Below are 20,962 nucleotides of genomic sequence, written 5' to 3' on the forward strand. Positions count from 1 at the left end.
CGTTTAAATCCAATTGCTGCAATTATAGGTTGTGGCGTAACTATCTGTTTGTCTATTTTTCTTATACAATCACAAATCAAATAATTGCCCCCCCAGCAAGTAAAAGATTTCTTATTACTTTATACCTAAATTTATGAGTCTCTTGATTTTCAGATGACATGGGATAACAAGTTGACGGACAAGGATTCCGAGCTGTATCAGCAGTTGAGCTACGAGGCAGTTAGAGCTGTAAGTATTTCTTATGCTAATTTACTTGTAAATATATTAAAATTAGCAGAATATCTAGGTGTGTTGTTAGAAAAATAAAAACATCTAAGTGTTCTGTAATTTTTTGAACCTCTGAAAATATTGTCTTATAAAAATGATTAATTTTGCCCTACAGATCGACTCTGCATTCTCAATGACACCATTCTCGGACGATTTCGTGAGCGGGTCTATAAACTCGGTGCACCGCGAGCTTGGCTCGGGCGTTTACGTTAACTACACTATATTGGTAAGTTTCAGTTTTGTGGATTCATCGTGCCCCACAGATTATCTCAGTGGTTATATCTATTCCGTGCACCGTAATTGGTGTTATTTGAACAAAATAGTTAAATAGTTTTAGTGGTCATTTTCAGCAAATCGACAACCATTGCTTGTGCCTTTAACAACCCGACAACCCATGCTCCTCCATGAAATCTGGCAAGGTTTTCAGACATTCAGACGTACTCCAAGAGTAACCACTGTTGAAATGAAACCGTACACAATGTCAAATTAGGTTGCTAACTGCTTCCTTTTGTGTGCAACAAAATAGTGTGGTAAGTTTTATAAATGGATTCATCGTGCCCCAATGATTAGCGAACGTCCAGTCATTTGTAAAGTTCGTGCTGATTTAGCTAGGTCCGATTTGATCAGACATCAAACACCAAACATTTATTCAGCAAATAGGCCACCGGGGCACTTTTACATGTAAATTTTTACAAGCAATAAAATTAACCAAAAATTACAAAAAAACAATTATGGAATTAATAAAATATTAGATACTTTGTTAGAGATGTATCCAGTCTAAATGTCAAATTACACAAAAAAAACATAAAAAATATACAAACAACAGACAAGTACTAAAATTGTTTAGAGATGTAAAAGTCTCTAGGTGTCAGATATAAAATATATATAATAAAAAACGATCATCAAATTATCCTTAGAGGTGTCTGGTCTCCAAGACTTGAATTGTTATATAAGTAATAAAAAGACAAGAGATTAAATCAGACAAACAGACAAGAACCGAGTGAAGTGTGCTAATAATAAGTACAACATAAAGAAGAAAGAAAGAAAGAAAGAAAGAAAGAAAATAAAGAAAGAAAATAAAATAAATTAAAGACATAGACATAATTCATTGGTAATTGTAATATTACAGGTCACAACTTACATATAATAATAGTAAGTTATGCCACAGATGTCGGAGTCAGGAGAGATGCTACGACCAGCAGTGGGCGCCGAGATCCACAAGCAAGTGATGGGAGTGTTGCGGCGACGGTCCAACAACGTCGGGGCTTCCGCGCTGTGGGTGGATCACCTCGCCGGGGCCGTGGCACCACTTAAAGGTACTATTACCGTATATTTCACTATTCGCATCAGTTACAATACAATACAATACTTTTATTGCACACCTCACATAGTTTACAATAAACGCACAGAAACATAAACAAACATAATTGGATAGAGGTAACAACAGGAGGTCTTATCGCTTAAAAGCGATCTTTTTCAGACAGCCTTTGGGTATCGGAGACAATAGAATAGAATATACGGTAGGTGGCAAAGAAACAAAAAATAAATAAATATAAATAATAAAATAAAATAAAATTCGTTTATTTCAGACTTCATAATGGTCCATACATGTTAGTACTTAATACTATCTTAAGCAACTAAACTTATATGTGAAATATATTTGAAAAGTTAAGACTTTTCATATAGTAATTTCATGTATATATAAGTATATATATGAAATTACTTACTTATATATGAAAAGTCGACTTAAATATAACCAAACAACACAAAACTTTAATATAGATAAACATACTTAAATACGTACTATAACCACAAACATACATAGACATGCATACATAAAAAATAAAAATTACGTCCAGGTAGAGATGGAAAGAATTTCATTCCAGTTTTCCTTATCGCCTCTCGGGGTCACAAATGAAAATGAAATTACATACACCCATTTGTATTCATCGGGCACAGATAGGAATACATCATCTACCATCGGTTTGTTAAACAGACACACATGGCTAAACATCAAGGGGGTACTAACGAATGAACAATCTGTCATTCAACTGTCTTGGAACCAAACAAAAGTCATAGGGTCGGTTGCACCAACTGTTTGTGATCGTTAAAGAGTTCGCTAAATTTCATTGTATGGAAAGTTTCATAGTAAACCGCCGCGGCGCGCCGGTTGACGTTGATCAGTCTGTTAAGTGCGGATGGTGCAACTGGCACATAGTCTATAGAATTTTTTGGTTTTGACATACTTACCTATCTTCTATTTACATGTTTATTTTTTTCAAGAATTGCAGAGCCGTCTTAAGCTTCCCGAAATTTTCCTCAAGAGCATAAATGATTGGTCTGAAAAGAAACGAAAAATTTAACTGACATTTATTTCAGATTTGGATGAATGCGCGTCTCCAGAATACAACGACTGTCACCAATTGGCTTTTTGCATTAACACCTGGGGAGGTTTCCGGTAAGTTAAACTCCCTTTTGTAAGGTAAAAACATATCTTACTTTTGACGACCGGTCTGGCCTAGTGGGTAGTGACCCTGCCTGTGAAGCCGATGGTCCTGGGTTCGAATCCCGGTAAGGGCATTTATTTGTGTGATGAGCACAGATATTTGTTCCTGAGTCATGGGTGTTTTCTATATATTTAAGTATTTATATATTATATATATCGTTGTCTGAGTACCCATAAGTCCCATAACACAAGCCTCCTTGGGCTTACCGTGGGACTTAGTCAATCTGTGTAAGAATATCCTATAATATTTAATTTATTTATATCTTCATAATAATAAGATGGTGGAATCACATTACCCATTAACCTGTCTTATGTGCAATAAAGTGTTTACATACATACATACATACATATTTTATAAGAGAATGCGAGTTGTGATGGCCTAATAAAAATACGTGCGATTACCAAACCAGAGGCCATGGTAAACTTATAAGTATACGAAATAACATTTGACAATAATTAGTTGCTCTTCGGTGAAAGAAAGCATTATAAAGAAACGAAATTAATCCTAATAGGTCTATAGTTTCCCTGGGTGGTAAACCCACCTATTAAAAATCAGTGTCGGCGTCAATTTTGGGACCTCGGGTTCCTAAGAGGATGCAACCGAGAAAGAGCTATTGATTTCCGTGGCATTTTTTTTATAAAATTGATTTCCGTGACATTTTATTTAATAAGGTTGATTTCCGTGGCATTTTTCATAAAATTGGTTTCCGTGACATTTTATTTGAAAATGAAAATGAAAAAGGTTTAATTAGGCAAAAAACATTAAATCACAGAAAACTTGACAGTGGTCCCCAAACTAGGCCGAGCCTGTATCTTGGGAACCACAGAGAGTTCGTAAGCATTTAATTTTATGTTACACTTATATATGTCACCTAGTACTTAAAGATATAGCTATTGTAATACTAAACGCTAACATGTTTAAAATTATTTAATAAGGTTGATTTCCGTGGCTTGTAAATAACAATATATATATCTTGTAGCGTTTATATTTTTTATTTATTCCCAAAGTTGCTACAAATTGTACAAGTTGATGAAAAGGGATATAATTAAAGACCAGGCAGCCTAATATTCAGCTTACCTACTAAACTTGGTTTCAGGTGTTCTTGCCCGGACACGACTCTAGACGCACAAGAGTCAGGACAGTTAGCTGGAAGAGATTGCCGCGCGTGCGCTAGCAGCCACTGTAACGAGAGAGGCACCTGTCGCTACAGCAACCGACGTCCTACCTGCAGGTATTAATAGCAACTTTGTATTCCCGCCTGTCCCCGACTCACTTGACATAGGCGGGGACAGAAGGGAATAATAAAATTTCCATATGTGACCGCGGGAACACATGGAATCAAAATTCTCGGATTCGCTGTTAAATGTAATGTTTGGCAAAGTTGAGTAAAACGTAAATAAAATTGATCATGTTATTCCTAATATGAAAAGCGATCGCCGAGATCGATTATTTTTTAATGTTTACAAAACTGTAAGAATTGTTAAAAGATACAATTTCTTGCAGCTGTTCGTCGGGATATTACGGCTCCACGTGCGAGGTGGACGGCGAGGTGGTGGGCGTGGCTGTCGGCGCATCCCTCGCCGCTGCACTAGTCATCGCTGCAACGTTGGCTGCACTTCTCAGTTGGAGGTATTAGACCATTGTTTCCTATATAATGTTTTATTATTTACCTATATATCGTCGCCCGGTACCCATTACAATATTTGATTATTTTGGGGTTAGGTTAAATTGATTTTACATCGTCCCCAAATATTCTAATTTTGTCGACCAGTCTGGCCTAGTGGGTAGTGACCCTGCCTGTAAAGCCGATGGTCCTGGGTTCGAATCCCGGTAAGAGCATTTATTTGTGTCATGAACACAAATATTTGTTCCTGAGTCATGGGTGTTTCATGTATATAAGTATGTATTTATCTATATAAGTATGTATAGGTATCGTCACCTAGCACCTATAGTACAAGCTTTGCCGAGTTTGATCTGTGTAAGATGTCCTCTAATATTTACTAATTTATTATGTTACAGTCGCAAATGGTCCCGTGAGCAGAAGGCAGTGGGCATGGGCTCGCCAGTGTTCAGCTACATGCAGGGAGTCAACACCATCAAGGCCCCGCCAGTAGGAGGCCCCCCGTACCAGGTGATTTTACACTTTCCAATCGTAACTATTGTTTTTCATTTCGCCCTACTTTTGGTGTATTCTCATTTGTCCCCGCCGGGCACAGATGGGAATAGGTGCATTCATATGAGTTATTCCCATCTGTCTCCGCTTCATGTATGTTGGCGATCACGTGAGGTGTGTACAAATGGGAATACACCATACACCGACTCCTTCGTAGGTCTGTTTTTAGATCCATTTTGCCCCTCATTTCAAAGCTTAAAAATTAACAACTGTTTCAATAAGCGTCATAAGTAGATGTATTTTTAACATCTGAAAAAAACCTTCGTGTCCAAATATTTTAATTTAAGTTGATTGTGTGCAGGTGACTTTGGAGGAGCGTATGCGCTGGGCGCAGATCGCCGAGGCAATGGCGCAGTCTAACCACTACGCGGTAAGATAAGACTACTTATTCTGATTGTGATAGAGTAGTAGTAGTGAGTATAGTAGTAGTAGTTTCTATTAGTTATTTGTACTTTTTTTTTTTACCACGTCGGTGGCAATCAAGCATACGGCCCGCCTGATGGTAAGCAGTTACCGTAGCCTATGGACGCCTGCAACACCGGAGATATTACACGCGCGTTGCCGACCCTTTAAAAACCTGTACACTCCTTTTTTGAAGAACCCCTAGTTTTACTTAGCGTTGATTTGTACACGTGGTCAGACGGGAGGCAGATAATTTGGAAAGGCGCATTGCCATAGCCCACCCCCATGTCACGCAAAATAGGCGCCAGTCGTCGAGTTGCGGAAAATCGCCCGAACTACAATACAATACAATACAAGGCGCATTGTGGACGGAGGACGGGTAGTGGACATCCACCGACCTGCTGGGTAGATATTGTAAATAAGGTCTGTCGGGGGTCTACACAGGTTTCTATCAGTAGGACGGCAGAAAATCGTGCAGAATACAGAGCTTCGGTGCATAAAACAATGACCTTATGTGGTCGCGACCCTCAGTCATCAGGGAGGGAAAAGAATTATATTGAAGTATTTGGTGTGTTTTCAGACGGAGAACCAGACGATGGCGACGCGGCCCTCATCGGCCATGTTCGGCGGCTACCCCACGCTGCCGCCCGTGCCCATGCCCAGGTACGTTAAACTATACTAATAACCACCTCGAGAAATAATTTTAACTCCTTCAGTCTTTGAATCTCTAAATACATATAAAATATATAGGGGGACATGTGTACGACAGATTCACATCTGTGACGCTGGGTACAGGTATGCGTATTCTCATTTGTCCCCGCCGGGCACAATAGGTGCTTTATATTAACCATTCCCATCGGTTCCCGCCTCATTCAAGACGGCGGTCACGTGGCGCTGGGACTTCGGGTTACCTAGAATATTTATTGGATAGCATTTTTCCTCTCAATTCGCTTGAGCGGTGATTCTCATCTGTCCCCGCCCCACGTGATTGAGAGATAACGCTTTATTTTAAGTTGAGCAGGGTAACTGCTATACCTAGTAATTGGCCACTCCTAACAAATCAGAAAGAAAAAAGCCAATTGAAGCCTTATTGTTATTAAGTGGCCATTGGCCAATAACTAGAAGTCACCCTATATATGGTGTCCCACATATGTGACATTCTCAACCGAAAGGTACCACATTGTCACTTGTTAATGAGGTCGATTTTTAATTGAAGCTATATGGAAATAGCGCCTTATTGACAACCGACAATAAGTACCCTTTTGATTGAGAATGGCACATATAATGTCATATGGTTTATTCCCTACAGACTGGGGCTGCACCACTCGGGCACGCTGAACACAGTGGCGTCGCGCGTCAACACCGGGGGCTCGCACCATAATTTGTATGGTGAGTAATAATTCCACTCACTTCACTTTAAAGTTACATTTGAATCTCTGCCACGAGTCAGCTGCTTTTCTTTCATATAGGTAATATCTGCTAGTTTAGTTTTTTAACTTGCTATGTTTAATGTTTATCCTCCTGAGACCCCGCGTAATATAAACTTTTGTCCATATCTCACAAGCTGTTTTTAACTTTTATTGCATAACTAAGGTTATTAAATTGAAAAACATTTTTAATTTATTGGAGATTTAAATAGCAATTTAAAAAAAAATGGTAAGACAGAAGAGCTCCTCATTGTGGTCGGAATATATAATAATATACGAAATTCCAATTAGGTACAAAAAAAATGTATATTTCCGTTGAGGTAGGAAAATTCCATACGTTGTCGTAGGTAACTCAGTGGAAGATTGTTTAGAACTTACGGTGAAATTGCGCTTATGTTGTACAGAATAAGGAACTCTTTTATCTATCCACCATGATCAAAATCTGACAGATTATTTAACTAATAAAAGTGTTTGAGATGATTGTGATATTGTAGCGTAAAATGTATACACTAAGTCTGTATAAGTGTTAATTATTACACTAATAATACAAACTGATATGTAACAATAATATGTGTCGTTTTCAAGCAAAAGGTACCACATTGTCGCTTACCATAAGGACGCTCTGACAGGTTTTTCGTATAATTTTCGTACATACAAGCAATTTACGTTCTAATTTTAAGCCATAATGTGGTACCTTTTGATTGAAAACGTCACATATAATGTACACGACGGACACAAGTGTATTTAGTGTATCTTGTATACATAGTATTGTTTTGATTATGTACAACTACTAGGTACTACAAGTTTGCACTATTTATCATTACTTTTTAATTGTACCTCGATATGTGAATTAGGAAACTATAGGTCTATAAAAAATCAATTTGTAGCTATTAGCTAAGTTGCTTATGTTTACTTTAAGACTGTTTGTTTCTCAATAAATTAAAAAAAAAAAAAAAAAATTAAAAAAATTGTTGAAATTTAATATTATGAAATAAATAAATCTAATCTAATCTAATCTATGTGGGAAATAAATAATTAAATTAAATATAAAAAACGGCAACAGAATAAATATGAACGTTATAATATGTGACGCACCAGGCTACACGAACCACATGGCGACGGAGTCGTCCTCGTCGGAGGCGTCGTCGCACGCGCAGGAGCGCGCCGACCTGCTGCACGCGCCGAGGCCCAAGTCCAGGGCGAGGAGCTTGCATGTAACTACACATTTTCAGTTTTTATAGCATGCTAAACTAATTTGTCAGCAGAAAAGGCGCAAATTTTATAAAATTCTATCTATAGTTTGTCAAAGGACTGCCTCATTTCAAACATAGACAGAGAGAATCATACTATCATTGTCTCACTAGTACTAAGCACTCAAAAGAAAAGGTTGAATACCTATAGTTCTTTTTGTTCTTATTTACTGACAATTTGGTTTCACCAACAATAACATCAACCATTGCCGCCTTTCTTATTTGAATTTACCGCTTTTTTCTACTGAAAAATTGTTTTACCAGCTAATAAAATGACAGTTCGTCTGGCCGGTTTATGATGATTGCGTAAATGTTATCATGTTTTTGTAACAATTTTGTACTAAATTGACGGATCGATTCGACAAATTGGTAGCTGATACTATTAAACTGTCATTTTAGTACCTACGTGGGTAATAAAACCAAAAGTTAAGTTTGTATATTCCCATGAGTCCCCGCCTTTAGTCACGTGGGCGGGGACAAACGGGAATACAGTCAATCTTACGGATGCTACTGTACTATTTGTGCCATTCTCAATCAAAAGGGTACTTATTGTCGCTTGTCAATAAGGCGCTATTTCCATATAGCTTTAATATGAAATCAACCTTATCGACAATCGACAATGTGGTACCTTTTGGTTGAAAACGTCACATTTTATTAATACTTTAGATTTTTGTAATTTCGACACGAAATGGCAGGAAGAAAAATGAATGTGACATATACGGACAGACGGACGGACGGATATGACGTAACTATATTAAGGATTCCGTTTTTGCCATTTTAGCTACGGAACCCTAAAATTCTCCGCCCAAATCTTTCTTATTTTGTCAATTTTTGTCTTCTTTAATCAATTTGTATTTCTCTTTTATATATTACTATAGCTTTTGCCCGCGACTTCGTCTGCGTGGAGTTAGTAATTTGGGTAGCTTATTTTTTATCAACTTCCCATACAAACTTCCACACCCTTAAAGGACGATAAAAACTACCCTATGTCCTTCCCCGGGACTCAAACTATCTCTATACCAAATTTCAACTAAATCGGTTCAGCGGTTTAGGCGTGAAGAGGCAACAGACAGACACACTTTCGCATTTATAAAGGGCCCTCCACACCCATGCGCGAAACGCGGCGCGAAGCCGCGACCGTGAGTGTGGAGTCTAGTTCGCTAATCATCGCATCAACTCCACACTCACGTTCGCGGCTTCGCGCATGGGTGTGGAGGGCCCTTAATATTAGTATGGATGGATGTAGTTTGAGGCATGGCACAATATGGTAAACTGGTCTCCCGGCCTGGCCTAGTGCGGGGACCTATTATACTATTAATACCTACCTTATCTCTGTGTAACTTTTCTTTTTCTATGTGCAATAATAGTAGATTGTGTTACAAGGGAGCAAAATGACATATTTACGTTACGGCTAGGGCGTAAATTGAATCCTAAATGAAGCGAAGGATTTTATAATAGAATCCCGAGAGTAACGAGGGATTCTAAAGTAGAATCCTGAACGTAGTGAGGGATTGAAGTGTGTTACGCCCAAGATGGAAATAATTTTGCTACTATGTGACACATACTTATTGCTTTTCACATCACCTATGAGGTAATTATGATGTTTAAAAATATTATATAAGCTAAAAAAATAATGTGCAAAAAAAAGCAAATATAGTGCCCTAGAACAGAAAAGTGTTACTTTGATCCCTCCTAGCACGGAAGAAAAATCCCTTTTTCGAATTGGTGATGTGAAAAGAAACTTTTTATCTTTTTAATTATTCCTTAGCACAATATTAATTAGAATGACCTCTCCCCAGAACCAAACGGGCATCTACTACGACGTGGAGTACGAGAACGCGGAACCCATCTACGGCACGAAGGGCATTCCCTTATCCACGTACACAGTGAGCCGCGGGCCCCCCTTCTACCGCGCCTAGTACTTGTAGTGTCGTTGGCCAACTTGCCCTAACACACTCTTCTACTCGGTTGGCGGAACTCAAGTTTTTTTAAGTCCTATTAGCCACCGCCTTAACCTTTTGGACGCCAATGACGGATATAGGCACCGCAGGTCCAACGCCAAAGACCGATTAATCTGTCACAGTCACAGATCACAGAGCAACATAGACCGACGCGCATGTGCATAAAGTTTTACAGTTTTGACACTTCGGTGACGTGGCGTCCGAGTGACAGTTTTTGTGTTTGACACGGCGTCGAAAAGTTTAAAATCGAGGTTATGCTTTCAGTTTAATAGTTATTTGTTATACAAGGGTGCAAAGTTGTATTTTACCCGCGAGTGTGGAATTGAAACGCGAGCAAGCGAAAGGATTCTATAGTTGAACCACGAGCGAAGCGAGTGGTTCTAAAATAGAATCCTGAGCGTAGCGAGCGTTTCAACACACAAGAAGTAAAATACATTTGCACCCGTGTGTTACACAAAACTTTTCCCCTCACTATAGCGAGGAAAGTGCAACATCCACAGGCGTTAGATCATCTTCATCACTGGAATCACTTATTTTTGTACGATATTATAACAGAAAACACTGGAAATTCTGATTTTTACGTGAGTCGGTGAGAAGTGCTTTTAAGTAAAAATTTTGTTGACAATGTTGACATTTCTGTTCTGACGTATGAAATGTCAACGATGCGTTTTGAAATTGCATCGACTCAACTTGTGCATTCAGAATTATATTTAACATCATTATAAAAAATCTAACGTTTCTTATGGAATTTTAAGGTTTATGACTTAAAATTATTAAATAAAGCTAAATTTGGTATTTTTTATTACATTCTCAAACCATTTATTTAATGATAATTAATATCGAACGAACCATTATTATGAGCGTTTTACGTTTTGTTATCTGTCAAGCTACTTAAACATGCTCCATTCAAGGTCAAATTACTTTCCCCACTAGTGGATAAAATGCGTTTTTCTCCGCTTGTTTTAAAGGATAAAAGACGGCTTTCCGAGCTAGTGAGGGGAAAAACAATTTTCATTGTAGGTATAACAATTTTTAGCAACCTAAACTAGTAGCATATATACAGGTTGGAAAAAATTTATGGGCCCTGGAGGGAAAGTGCCTTAAAACCTTACTAATTTTACTTAAAGGAAACAATTTTTTTATTTAAAAAGACAAAACTGCATTCATAGATTTTTTTTAAATTTCCCTTGTATAAAAATATTCTTGTGTACTAAATATTCGATTTTATGGATATTTTGTACGACAGACGAGTGTAAGACCTAATGTTTCTTGGAGAAATGTTATCATTAACCTATATCGGCATTATCGACTAGTAAGTAGTTTCTTTTAAGTAAAATTAGCAATATGAACTAAAGGTTTTAAGGTACTTTGCCTCCAGGGCCCATAATTTTTTTCCACACTGTATATACCTACGAGTATTCGTGATAAAAGTTCACGTTATTTCAAAATGATGGTTTAAAAAAGTACAGCGAGCTACGAGTATTTCTGCTGATTAACGAGTTTTTACTTTTGCTCAAAATTGCCTACTATGTGTAAATTTGCCAGGCTTGAAAACAGTGATAATATAATGATATACAATGACCATAACAAGGAATTAGCTACCTATAGACAGCTGTTAGGTAGATAAAGTAGAGAATCACTAGTTTTTAAGCTCGGAAAGTTTGCGCATAGGTAACAAAGTGGTAGTAAAAGTTTTAAATATTTGAAGAAAACTAAATAAACCAGGGCATAAGCATTGTAATCATTTCCAGCAGTAACTAGGTACTGTAATTTATGTAGAAAACGAGTAATCTACAAAAATGTAGGTTTAATGTATGTACCTATATTGAATAATGGGATAAAGGCAGACGATTTATTATTGCTTGTCCAAATAGAGTAGAAAGTCTTAAATTAAATGCATTTACAACGAAATAAACAAAATTGCCGTCTATAAAGTTTTAATTTGGCTTTCGCGATGCGTAAATTTTATAATATAATGTACCTATTATAATGTATTGAGTCTTCTCAAAATACGAGTACTTAGTCCCATAAAACTTGTTAAGAAAATACTAAGATTGTAAATATTTTATTAAATTATTAACATACGTATAAGTCAAGATATTTTAAATATTTCCTTTTTTTCGGGCCATCGACACAATAGTTTTTTGTTACTTTCAACGAAATCTTTAGACTGAATTAAAAAATAGATTTAAGAAGTTTTGTTTTGAGTTTTTAAACAGTTATGTAGTTTTTATTTTATTTGTGAAAAACAGTGATTTTTGAACATTGTACATATTTTTATCGAATTAACATAGTCATTGTTTAAGATTGCATTTATAACATAAAACAAGTTTTTATGTAAACAGAAATAGTTCTAAGAAGTTATATGTATTTATCATATTTAATTACATTTAAATATTAAAACTGATATTTTGTTTCATTTTTCACACTATTATTGAAACTCCTTTAGCCTGTCATCAAGACAACAAAGTGATATATGTATATATAGTTATAAGTTGACATGTGAAAGAGCTAGCTTAAGCCTATTTACAGAAAAAAAAAGAAAAAGAAAAAAAAAGAAAAAAAAGCTTATTATTCGGACAATTTATTACCACTAGTCATGATATCGTTTTAGAATCCATTTTCGAAAATACCCGAATACACCGTAGCCTTGAATTTAGTAAATTTTGTGTGTTCGTATGTGTGTATATTAAAAAAAAATTAAACTGTTTATTTTTCATAGAGAACAAAATTACTGCTTAGCTCTAATCCTATATTTTTAAGATTATATGGGCTATGTATGGCTTATAAAATAAATAAGATTAAAAAAAAAGATTATATGGGCTAAGGGAGGGATTTGTTTGTACCTATTCGTTCTTTTAACGTGTCCTATACACTAAATAACCTGACGGATTTTAACGAATTAGTTCCTAGTAGTGGGAGTGACTATTGAATTACTTTCGAAATAAAACAACACAATACAATTAGTTATTTATTACACCCATACTGTAATGCAAGTTACAAATAAACCCCACAGAGGGCGCTACCGACGACAAACAATAAACTTATAAATCAAAAGCGATTTAAACAAAAACAATAATAATTAGTGATTTTATTTGGTTTTCCCTATAGAGGTTACACTGTATAATATATTATAATAAAGAAGTATCAAAAAAATATTCGCGTGAGAACTGTATGCGTTCGAGACTTAAATAATATTCATAGAAGACATTAAATAAAATAACAATACATATTTTTATACAGAGTAATTTTCAACGTGATACAAAATCGGGAGTGTTTCGGCTTAGATAAAAACGTATTACCATTATATTAAGATTAGATTTTCACTCTTGTACTTAAAAAAAAACATTTGTATGTAAATAACAGCCTCAATATTTGTAACTCATTTAAAATTAATCTGTAGAATTCATAATATCAGGCATACACTTCGCACGCAAGATCTACACAGTATATAATTATATTAGATTTCAAGATTACATAGTCATAACTACATTTATATTAATAATAATAAGACACCAGATTAGCCTGACGTTAAGCAAACGTCATAATTATTACAAACTTAGATGCAAAACTCACGTTTTGTTATAAGTTTGTTGCCTCGACAAATGTACAGTCGGTGTCACATATCTAAGCGCTAATATTTACAAGTAAATACAAACACGGCTCAAATTCTGCCAAAGTAACAATATGTTGTACGTTGTGCCTTGTTTGTATTTCACTAATGTTTATTTTAGCGCCTTATATTTGACACAGACAGTCCCAATAACTTACATTTATTTTACTGAGTATAGTTAATAATAATTATATTATATGAAATATATGTAAAGTTAATATAGACATAAATCTATTTGATTGGTGTTATATTACCTCCAGTGGACGTGTCGCTTGCGCGGGCTCCTTATATTAATATAATATAATATTAATATACAAAAATATTATTTATCACACGCTTAATAATATAATGACCGAATTCAAACACTAAAGCTGTCATTAAATAAAATATATATAAGAATTATGTATTATATATTTAAGCGTGTTGGAATACATTTTCAAGCGAAATTAAGGCACAATTATACATATTTTAGGCTGTTCTTCAGACCACGGTCGACGTCGCCATTATTTTTCTATAAAAAATAAATAATATATCATAATTTGTTTACATTGAAATAAATATGTTATAAGCATTAGAAATAATCTCAGATATACGCGCGATCTATAAAAAGCTTTAGTTTTTAATGAGACTACCACATAAATGCTTATTAAAAACTATTTTACGACATCTATAAATATATTTAAGCAACATGACCCATCATTAATATCCAGATGCACTAATGAATAAAAATAAAAATATCTGAGACTATCAGCTACCTAACTGTTACAATCATTAGTACTTAAAGTAGTTTAATACAAGCTACGTTCGCTTAATCGCTCATACATATAGTATGGACGACTGAGCTATGCCTTACATGTTATTTGTTACTTAAATTGCACCCTACACATCACATATTATACATAAATTATGTACAAAAATGGCTGTTCATGGCACGTTTATGGGTAAATTTGATATAGCATTGCATTATATTATACCAAAAGTACCTTTAGTTAAAATTGACGTTACGCGTAGTAAAATTCAAATTGTAATAAATTTAAAGACATTAGAAGGTTTCATTTATTTGTTTAAAGGCACGGTTGTAATAAATGTTTTAATGGCACATTTGGTTTTGGCTCAAAGACTAGGGGCGCGGTGGGCGTTTATTTATATTTTTTAATTTTATCTCAATATTTTATATTTCGGGGCATACGCGTAATAAATAAATTATATAGATATCTATGGCAAGAGATACAATAATCAAAATTTAACCTAAAATATACATATTTATATATGTTAATAAATAAGTAAAGTTTATAAATCTATACCTCTGACTTTTGTATGCACAGTCAATATTTTAATTGAAGGGATCTTAAGTTTTTTTACATACAATTTTAGTCTTAATATTTATTAATTTCATTTCATTTTAGTATCATGTTTTTAAATTCATGTTTGTGTTTATTGAAAAAAACATTTTTTATAACTCCACGCCCCTTCTCGCCTGCTGCCTTGGTTTATATTTTTTTACAAATTTCATATTTCATAATATAATATATTTTAAGGCATAAATATAAGGTACCCAAAGGGTTAGCACTTCGTGAGTCGACTAGGAGCTTCAATTTTATTTATTTATTAAAAGTATTATTAAAAATGTATGGCAATCGTTTAAGTAACATTATCACGTATTATTATTTCATTTATTTATTATTATAACTTCATCTGTAGTAACAACTTATTTTTTTGCTCTGTAGCATTAGGTTTTTATAGACGAGGCATAATATTTTTATTATTGAGACAGGAAATATCATGGTGTGTATTTATATTGTTATTTAGTCTATTAAATTATTTCATAGTTAGTGTTATTCATTATTGGATGATTAGTCCAAACCCAGTCTATATTATAATTTTTGGTTAATTTTACATCCGCTCCCAGTCTGAATAATAATTTTCATCAAAACCATCAACTTTTATAGAATTTTCAAATTGAAACAATAATCTTTGTATATTCTTTCTAAGGCCAAGTTTAGGCACTAGGTTTTAGTCAATCGTGTCTAGCACCGAACAGAAAGTACTAACTGCGAAACTTTCGCACAAAAGGGACTTTGTTTGGCAAGGAACATTTCAAAATTTCATTTTTATTCACACTTCTTGTTTTTCAGTTACTACTCTCTCGCAGTCAAGGCTACATACACAAAACGTTTAAATAATATGTAACAATTATTGTTACGTATTTTTCTAAACTAGCATTTCCTGTAGTAACCTCAACTTAATCGTCAAGTCATTTCTAGTTCCCTCCGTCTAAAAGGTGTTTCTAAATAAATACATTATTGCATTTTTTTAACGGTTAGGAACTAAAAATAACTTAATCGTGACACGTTCAAATATCGAGACATTAAGGCAGTTTTAAATCTAAACATAAAATCTTTGTTCGAGACATATATTTTATATTTTCAAATATATATTTAAATTTCAACGTGCGTTCACATATTTCATAAGAATCAATTTCATTATAATGCACACACAAATGCCATATAACATACGCGTGAACTCTATCACTTTAACAATAAGGACTAGTTTTGGTTAATCCACGCGCTACTGAAGCCCAGTAAGACTGCACGATTCCATACAAAACAGTAAGATTGTATGGGGCCATACAATCGTACTTCTAGTATGACTACTGAAAGCTACACACATTACCACTTCTTTCGAAGTCGGTTGACGAACACAACATCTAAATTAAGCCTCTAAGCCGATTCTATTGCGACAATCAAATAGTGTACATTAAGTAATGAAAATACCCAGTAAATATTATTACTCATTTGAAAAAGTGGCCGCCATTTCTAACTTTTAAGTTTACCGGCGGATTGTTTCTGAAATGGATATTTTAAGTTTTCTTTAAATATCAAACGCGTTACCAACTTTGCAGAAGTAGGATTATGCTAATAAAATATCATCTGGCTAATAACAAATATATTTACTTATAAAAACAATAAAACCGACTGTACTAGCAAGCCTGTATAGCTTAAAAACTTAATAAGTGCCCCTGTTCTATATGTACATAAGTTATATTTTAATTTAGACAATAATTGTAAATAATCGATGTACCTATTGCAATAAAGTTTGCAATACTGACGAATATAGATCACATTTCGGTGTGTACAGATAGTTTCCAAAAAGTTGGAAAAGTTCTCGGAAATTTCACAGGAAACAAAGGAAACTTTCATTTTACTATGACAGGAAAATTTGAATTATGAAAAGGAAAATTTCGATTTCCATACAAAAATACAAGTTTCCGAAAATTTACCATGTGGGACGCAATTTACGAAATTTTCCGATGACTATACACTGCTATAGTCTAAGGGCACTTAAGTTTAAACGAACCTTTAAAAGTTTCCAAATTTCTTCGTAACAGTTGAACTTGTTTCCGATTTGTGTGAACTTGTCATGACACTCTTCCTCTCAACGGTCTCCGAAGTTACCGTCGACTTTGAGAACTTCTTATCCAAGCTGTCTATCTCTTTCGAGAGGTCCTTTTTCACCGAATGACCCTCTGTTTTGAATTCCGAAGGCCTCATGAACGAGCGACTCGTGTCCGAGCTTAATTTGGACTCTAACGTGTTGAATCTAGAGTCCAGAGTGCTGTAACGGCTATCATTATCAAAAGACTTGGATAATTCGTCGATTCCTTCCAATTTGACTGGTTCATACTTAGTGTTTGTCGTAGTTAGGTTGACTGGTGAAGAGCTATAGATTTTAGTAGTAGTGACCTTCTGAGTTCCGTTAGGTATTTCTTTAACTTCAGTCATAGTTTCTTCCATGTAATTTGGACCTCCGTAGCTATGGACCTCTTTCCCGTATGGTGAAGATATTCTTTCGTAATCTGGTGTCGCGGCTTTGACAAGATCTGTGGACGTTTGTTTGAATTCTTGATGATAATCCGACTTTTCAAACTTAGACGGCGTTGAGGTTACAAATGGTGATTTTGTGGTTTCCGTTTTTATGAATTCAGTTTTTGGATAGCTTTGATAAGATTCGCTTTTAACAGTGAATTCGGTTTGTTTTGTACCGCCCGGGATAGCTTCGGTAGATTTCTGATGTTCGGAGAAACTTTGTCCGACTCCATCGAAATTCGCGGGTTTTTTAAGAGTCGAGTAAATATGTTCTTTATCATCTAGTTTGAGGTCTCTGGCGTTAAATTTTGGGCTTAGAGGACTCATTTTCGGTGCATCGTATCCGAATTCTTTCTTATAGATGTTGGATTCGTATTGCCTCTGTTCTTCTGTCTTGGAGTATTCGCTGCGCGGAGTATCGTAGAGTCTCGTTTCGTAACTGTAATGTTTTCTATTATTAGTGGACGACCGGATGTTACCCGTCACCGGAAGGGAAGCTGTCACCATGCCATGCATGCAGGCTTTAGTTACAGTTAAAAGCGATGTGCGATGTCTCTGTCGCACACTGAGTGTGAGCGAGACGCCGCCTGTGGAATGATGTTCTTCGATGTTGACTTTAGCAATTGTTTTACGGCCAATGTTTTTGGTGCAGACGACGGCAGATAGGTCTACAAAAGTACTATGGCAATTATGACTTTTCAAGTGAATTACTGTCCCTCTCGTTTACTACGAAACGATACATCATTTACTACGAAAGAAAGGTCCAATTTAATGATGAACTATAAAAACCGTTTTGAAAATTACTTTGCCACCAGTGATTGGTAACATAGTATAAAACAAAGTCGCTTCCTGCTGTCTGTCTGTCCCTATGTATGCTTAGATCTTTGAAACTACGCAAGGGATTTTGATGCGGTTTTCTTTAATAGATAGAGTGATTCAAGAGGAAGGTTTATGTGTATAATACATTAGCGTTGCACCCGTGCGAAGCCGGGGCGGGTCGCTAGTTATCAATAAGATGATGAAAACTAGTTTATTTTTGATTGACATTTTTACGGAACGCACGAAACATAATACGCGTAAGCTTTAAAAGAGGCGAAAATCTCATCTAAGTACTTAACTTTTAAGATCCTACTTACTTGCCGGCACGCTCAACATAATTCCACAAAGTTAAAACATAAAAAAATTGTGTAGCATTTGTCAAAAAAAATGAAAAATTCATTTTTTTATTCTATATCACGTTTTTGATCCATAATTTAACAGAACTATTCCTTTTACGCGGAAAAACTTGAACACGCTAGTATATTCAAAAGTCATAATTGCCATAACCTATTTGCATCCCCAGCCGTCAAATTGATGGTGCTAATGGCTGTCCCCGGTGCGCGGAAAGTGAATAAACCAACCCATTATTCCGCATACTTTAACAAGGAGGCCCGGCGCGGCGGCGGCGGCGGCTTCTCCCTCTTGTAATATATCCTGTCTCCCTCGCTCTTGCGGCCGTCCGGGTCGGGGCCCACGAGCACGGCCGTCCGGACTTGGGGCAGTTGCAGCGATCGCACGGTTATGGTTTCGTCCATGCTCCTATTAGTACCCCATGCAGATTTAGAAAATTAGTTGTTAGGGTCAGTGTGTGGGGTGGGTTGGTTCAAACGAATTGGCATCTTTTTTATTGGATATTTTTTAATCTGTCTAAATATCATAGCCAAGATATACGAATGAGTTTCTTTATTTTATTTATTTATTAATTTATTTATTTTATATCCTAGCATATGCCTTGTTTAGGTAACTGAACTATACATGTGTTTTCATTTCTTATCGTGTTTGTGACAATTGTCACTTCAGTACATTTTCTGGAGTCATCAATTGTACTGTAGTGACAGTTGTCACAGACACTATAAGAATTCATATGAATAGAATAGAATAAGATTTTATTCGTAAGAACAAACAAACAAGACATTACATAATATAAAAGAAAACATATTATTATTATATGATGTCATATAAAATAAAACTATGAAAACGGATTATATCGCGTATATTGAATTTATAATACATCCCGACGTTTCGAACCCTTTACAGCGTTCGTGGTCAATAAATTCAATATACGCGATATAATCCGTTTTCATAGTTTTATTTCATGAGCAACTATCGCGGTAACCGAAGACAATATGATGTCATATAATTAAAGGCAACTAGATTATCAAATATCGTTTAAAAAATCATTTCACGCATCTCATTATTTTTAGGTGTGATAAAAGATAAAACTATAATTAGTGCCGATTCGAAAAAAAACTAAGAAATTCCTAAGAACTATTTTTCCATTGCAATTTGATCAGAATTTAATAAAAAAACTATCACTATGATGGCATAAAATCTCAGTTAAATATTTTTTGACACAAATGCAAATCGTTTCAAACAACCCATTCTAAATCTACAAGTCAACACGTCATTATTACAGTTGGTTAACTGTCAAAGCTGGAACAAGGCTGTAAAACATGGAATATGTACAGAACGATGTTTCGAAGCGTGTGTCAAATACACACAACAAAATACCTTACTGTATTAGGTAATATCAAAAAGATTAGTATTTAATTAATTTTATATATTTGTCACTCAAATATATATTTCATTTCTATATTTTGAAATTTTATTCCCGTTGTAGTTAATTATAGTTAGTTTATTTATGTTAATTTAAATATAAAAGCTAAGATGATAAAACTACACATTTAGTTATAAGTTTCTGTAAGGTATCTTGTTCTGTGGATTGTCACAAAATATGCCATTTGCAAACGCGGGATAAGCGATCAAAAGTCGGCGTCAGAGAGAAAAGTAGGGCGAAAAGCGGGTAAAAAACATGTGAGGCGAAGAGGATAAAAACAATCATAAAATTGCTTTTATTCTTTTTTATTTTTTTTATTCTTGAAGACGAGAAAATGAGGTAACATTAAGGTATGGATTTTTTAATGAAGAATATTGCATTTCTGTACACTTTTAAACTAGCACTACACTATGAAAGAGAAAACTGTATGTACAAGGGAAAGATTTTTATATGGGAAAAAAATATAGTGAATCAAAAAGGTATCTGACGCCGACCACACGATATTGCCATTGCGCACCACAATTCGTGTTCTCATACATTTGTACAAAATAACTCAAGTCACTTCATACAAACTTTTAAAACACGAATCATGTGCCTAAGCTTTACAAAAACTTACGGCATCGTTCTGTCATTTCTGCTTCTGGAAATTAAACGGTATACGGCTAGATATAACACAGATTACAAGAAGATCTAGATCTAAACATGAAGAAAGCACCGGTCTGCGGTGGACAATGCTCGAACAAGAAGAAAGAACGTAACTAGTTTTCTACATAACATTTTGTTCAGAAGTAGAATCAAAAAGTAAGCTACTTTTTAAAATATAAAAATATATCATGGACTGCAAAAATATGTAGAAAACCAGTAATACAATAACTTTCATTATAAGTTTGAGTAATTTTT

General features: G+C 35.0%; 2 protein-coding genes across 2 annotated transcripts in view; one reads left to right on the plus strand and one right to left on the minus strand.

Moving 5' to 3' along the window:
• LOC134752758 (uncharacterized) overlaps positions 1–12,394 on the plus strand; it is a 57,907-nt gene extending 45,513 nt beyond the window's left edge. Inside the window, exons 9-20 of the mRNA XM_063688449.1 lie at positions 154–228; positions 383–493; positions 1,436–1,583; positions 2,647–2,725; positions 3,871–4,005; positions 4,278–4,403; positions 4,794–4,905; positions 5,249–5,317; positions 5,930–6,012; positions 6,659–6,738; positions 7,875–7,990; positions 9,826–12,394. Of these exons, the coding sequence (XP_063544519.1) occupies positions 154–228; positions 383–493; positions 1,436–1,583; positions 2,647–2,725; positions 3,871–4,005; positions 4,278–4,403; positions 4,794–4,905; positions 5,249–5,317; positions 5,930–6,012; positions 6,659–6,738; positions 7,875–7,990; positions 9,826–9,945 (1,254 nt within the window). The 3' untranslated portion in view covers positions 9,946–12,394. The remainder of the gene's footprint in view (positions 1–153; positions 229–382; positions 494–1,435; positions 1,584–2,646; positions 2,726–3,870; positions 4,006–4,277; positions 4,404–4,793; positions 4,906–5,248; positions 5,318–5,929; positions 6,013–6,658; positions 6,739–7,874; positions 7,991–9,825) is intronic.
• Positions 12,395–12,945: 551 nt separating this feature from the next.
• The window catches only part of LOC134752770 (talin-1), a 168,635-nt gene continuing 160,618 nt past the window's right edge, over positions 12,946–20,962 (minus strand). Inside the window, exons 61-64 of the mRNA XM_063688465.1 lie at positions 20,679–20,702; positions 18,883–19,044; positions 16,958–17,905; positions 12,946–14,111 (exon numbers count right to left, since the gene is read on the minus strand). Coding sequence (XP_063544535.1) covers positions 16,960–17,905; positions 18,883–19,044; positions 20,679–20,702 — 1,132 coding nt within the window. The 3' untranslated portion in view covers positions 12,946–14,111; positions 16,958–16,959. The remainder of the gene's footprint in view (positions 14,112–16,957; positions 17,906–18,882; positions 19,045–20,678; positions 20,703–20,962) is intronic.

This window comes from Cydia strobilella, chromosome 25 (genome assembly GCF_947568885.1).
Source record: "Cydia strobilella chromosome 25, ilCydStro3.1, whole genome shotgun sequence".
In the NCBI taxonomy this organism is placed as follows: Eukaryota; Metazoa; Arthropoda; class Insecta; order Lepidoptera; family Tortricidae; genus Cydia; species Cydia strobilella.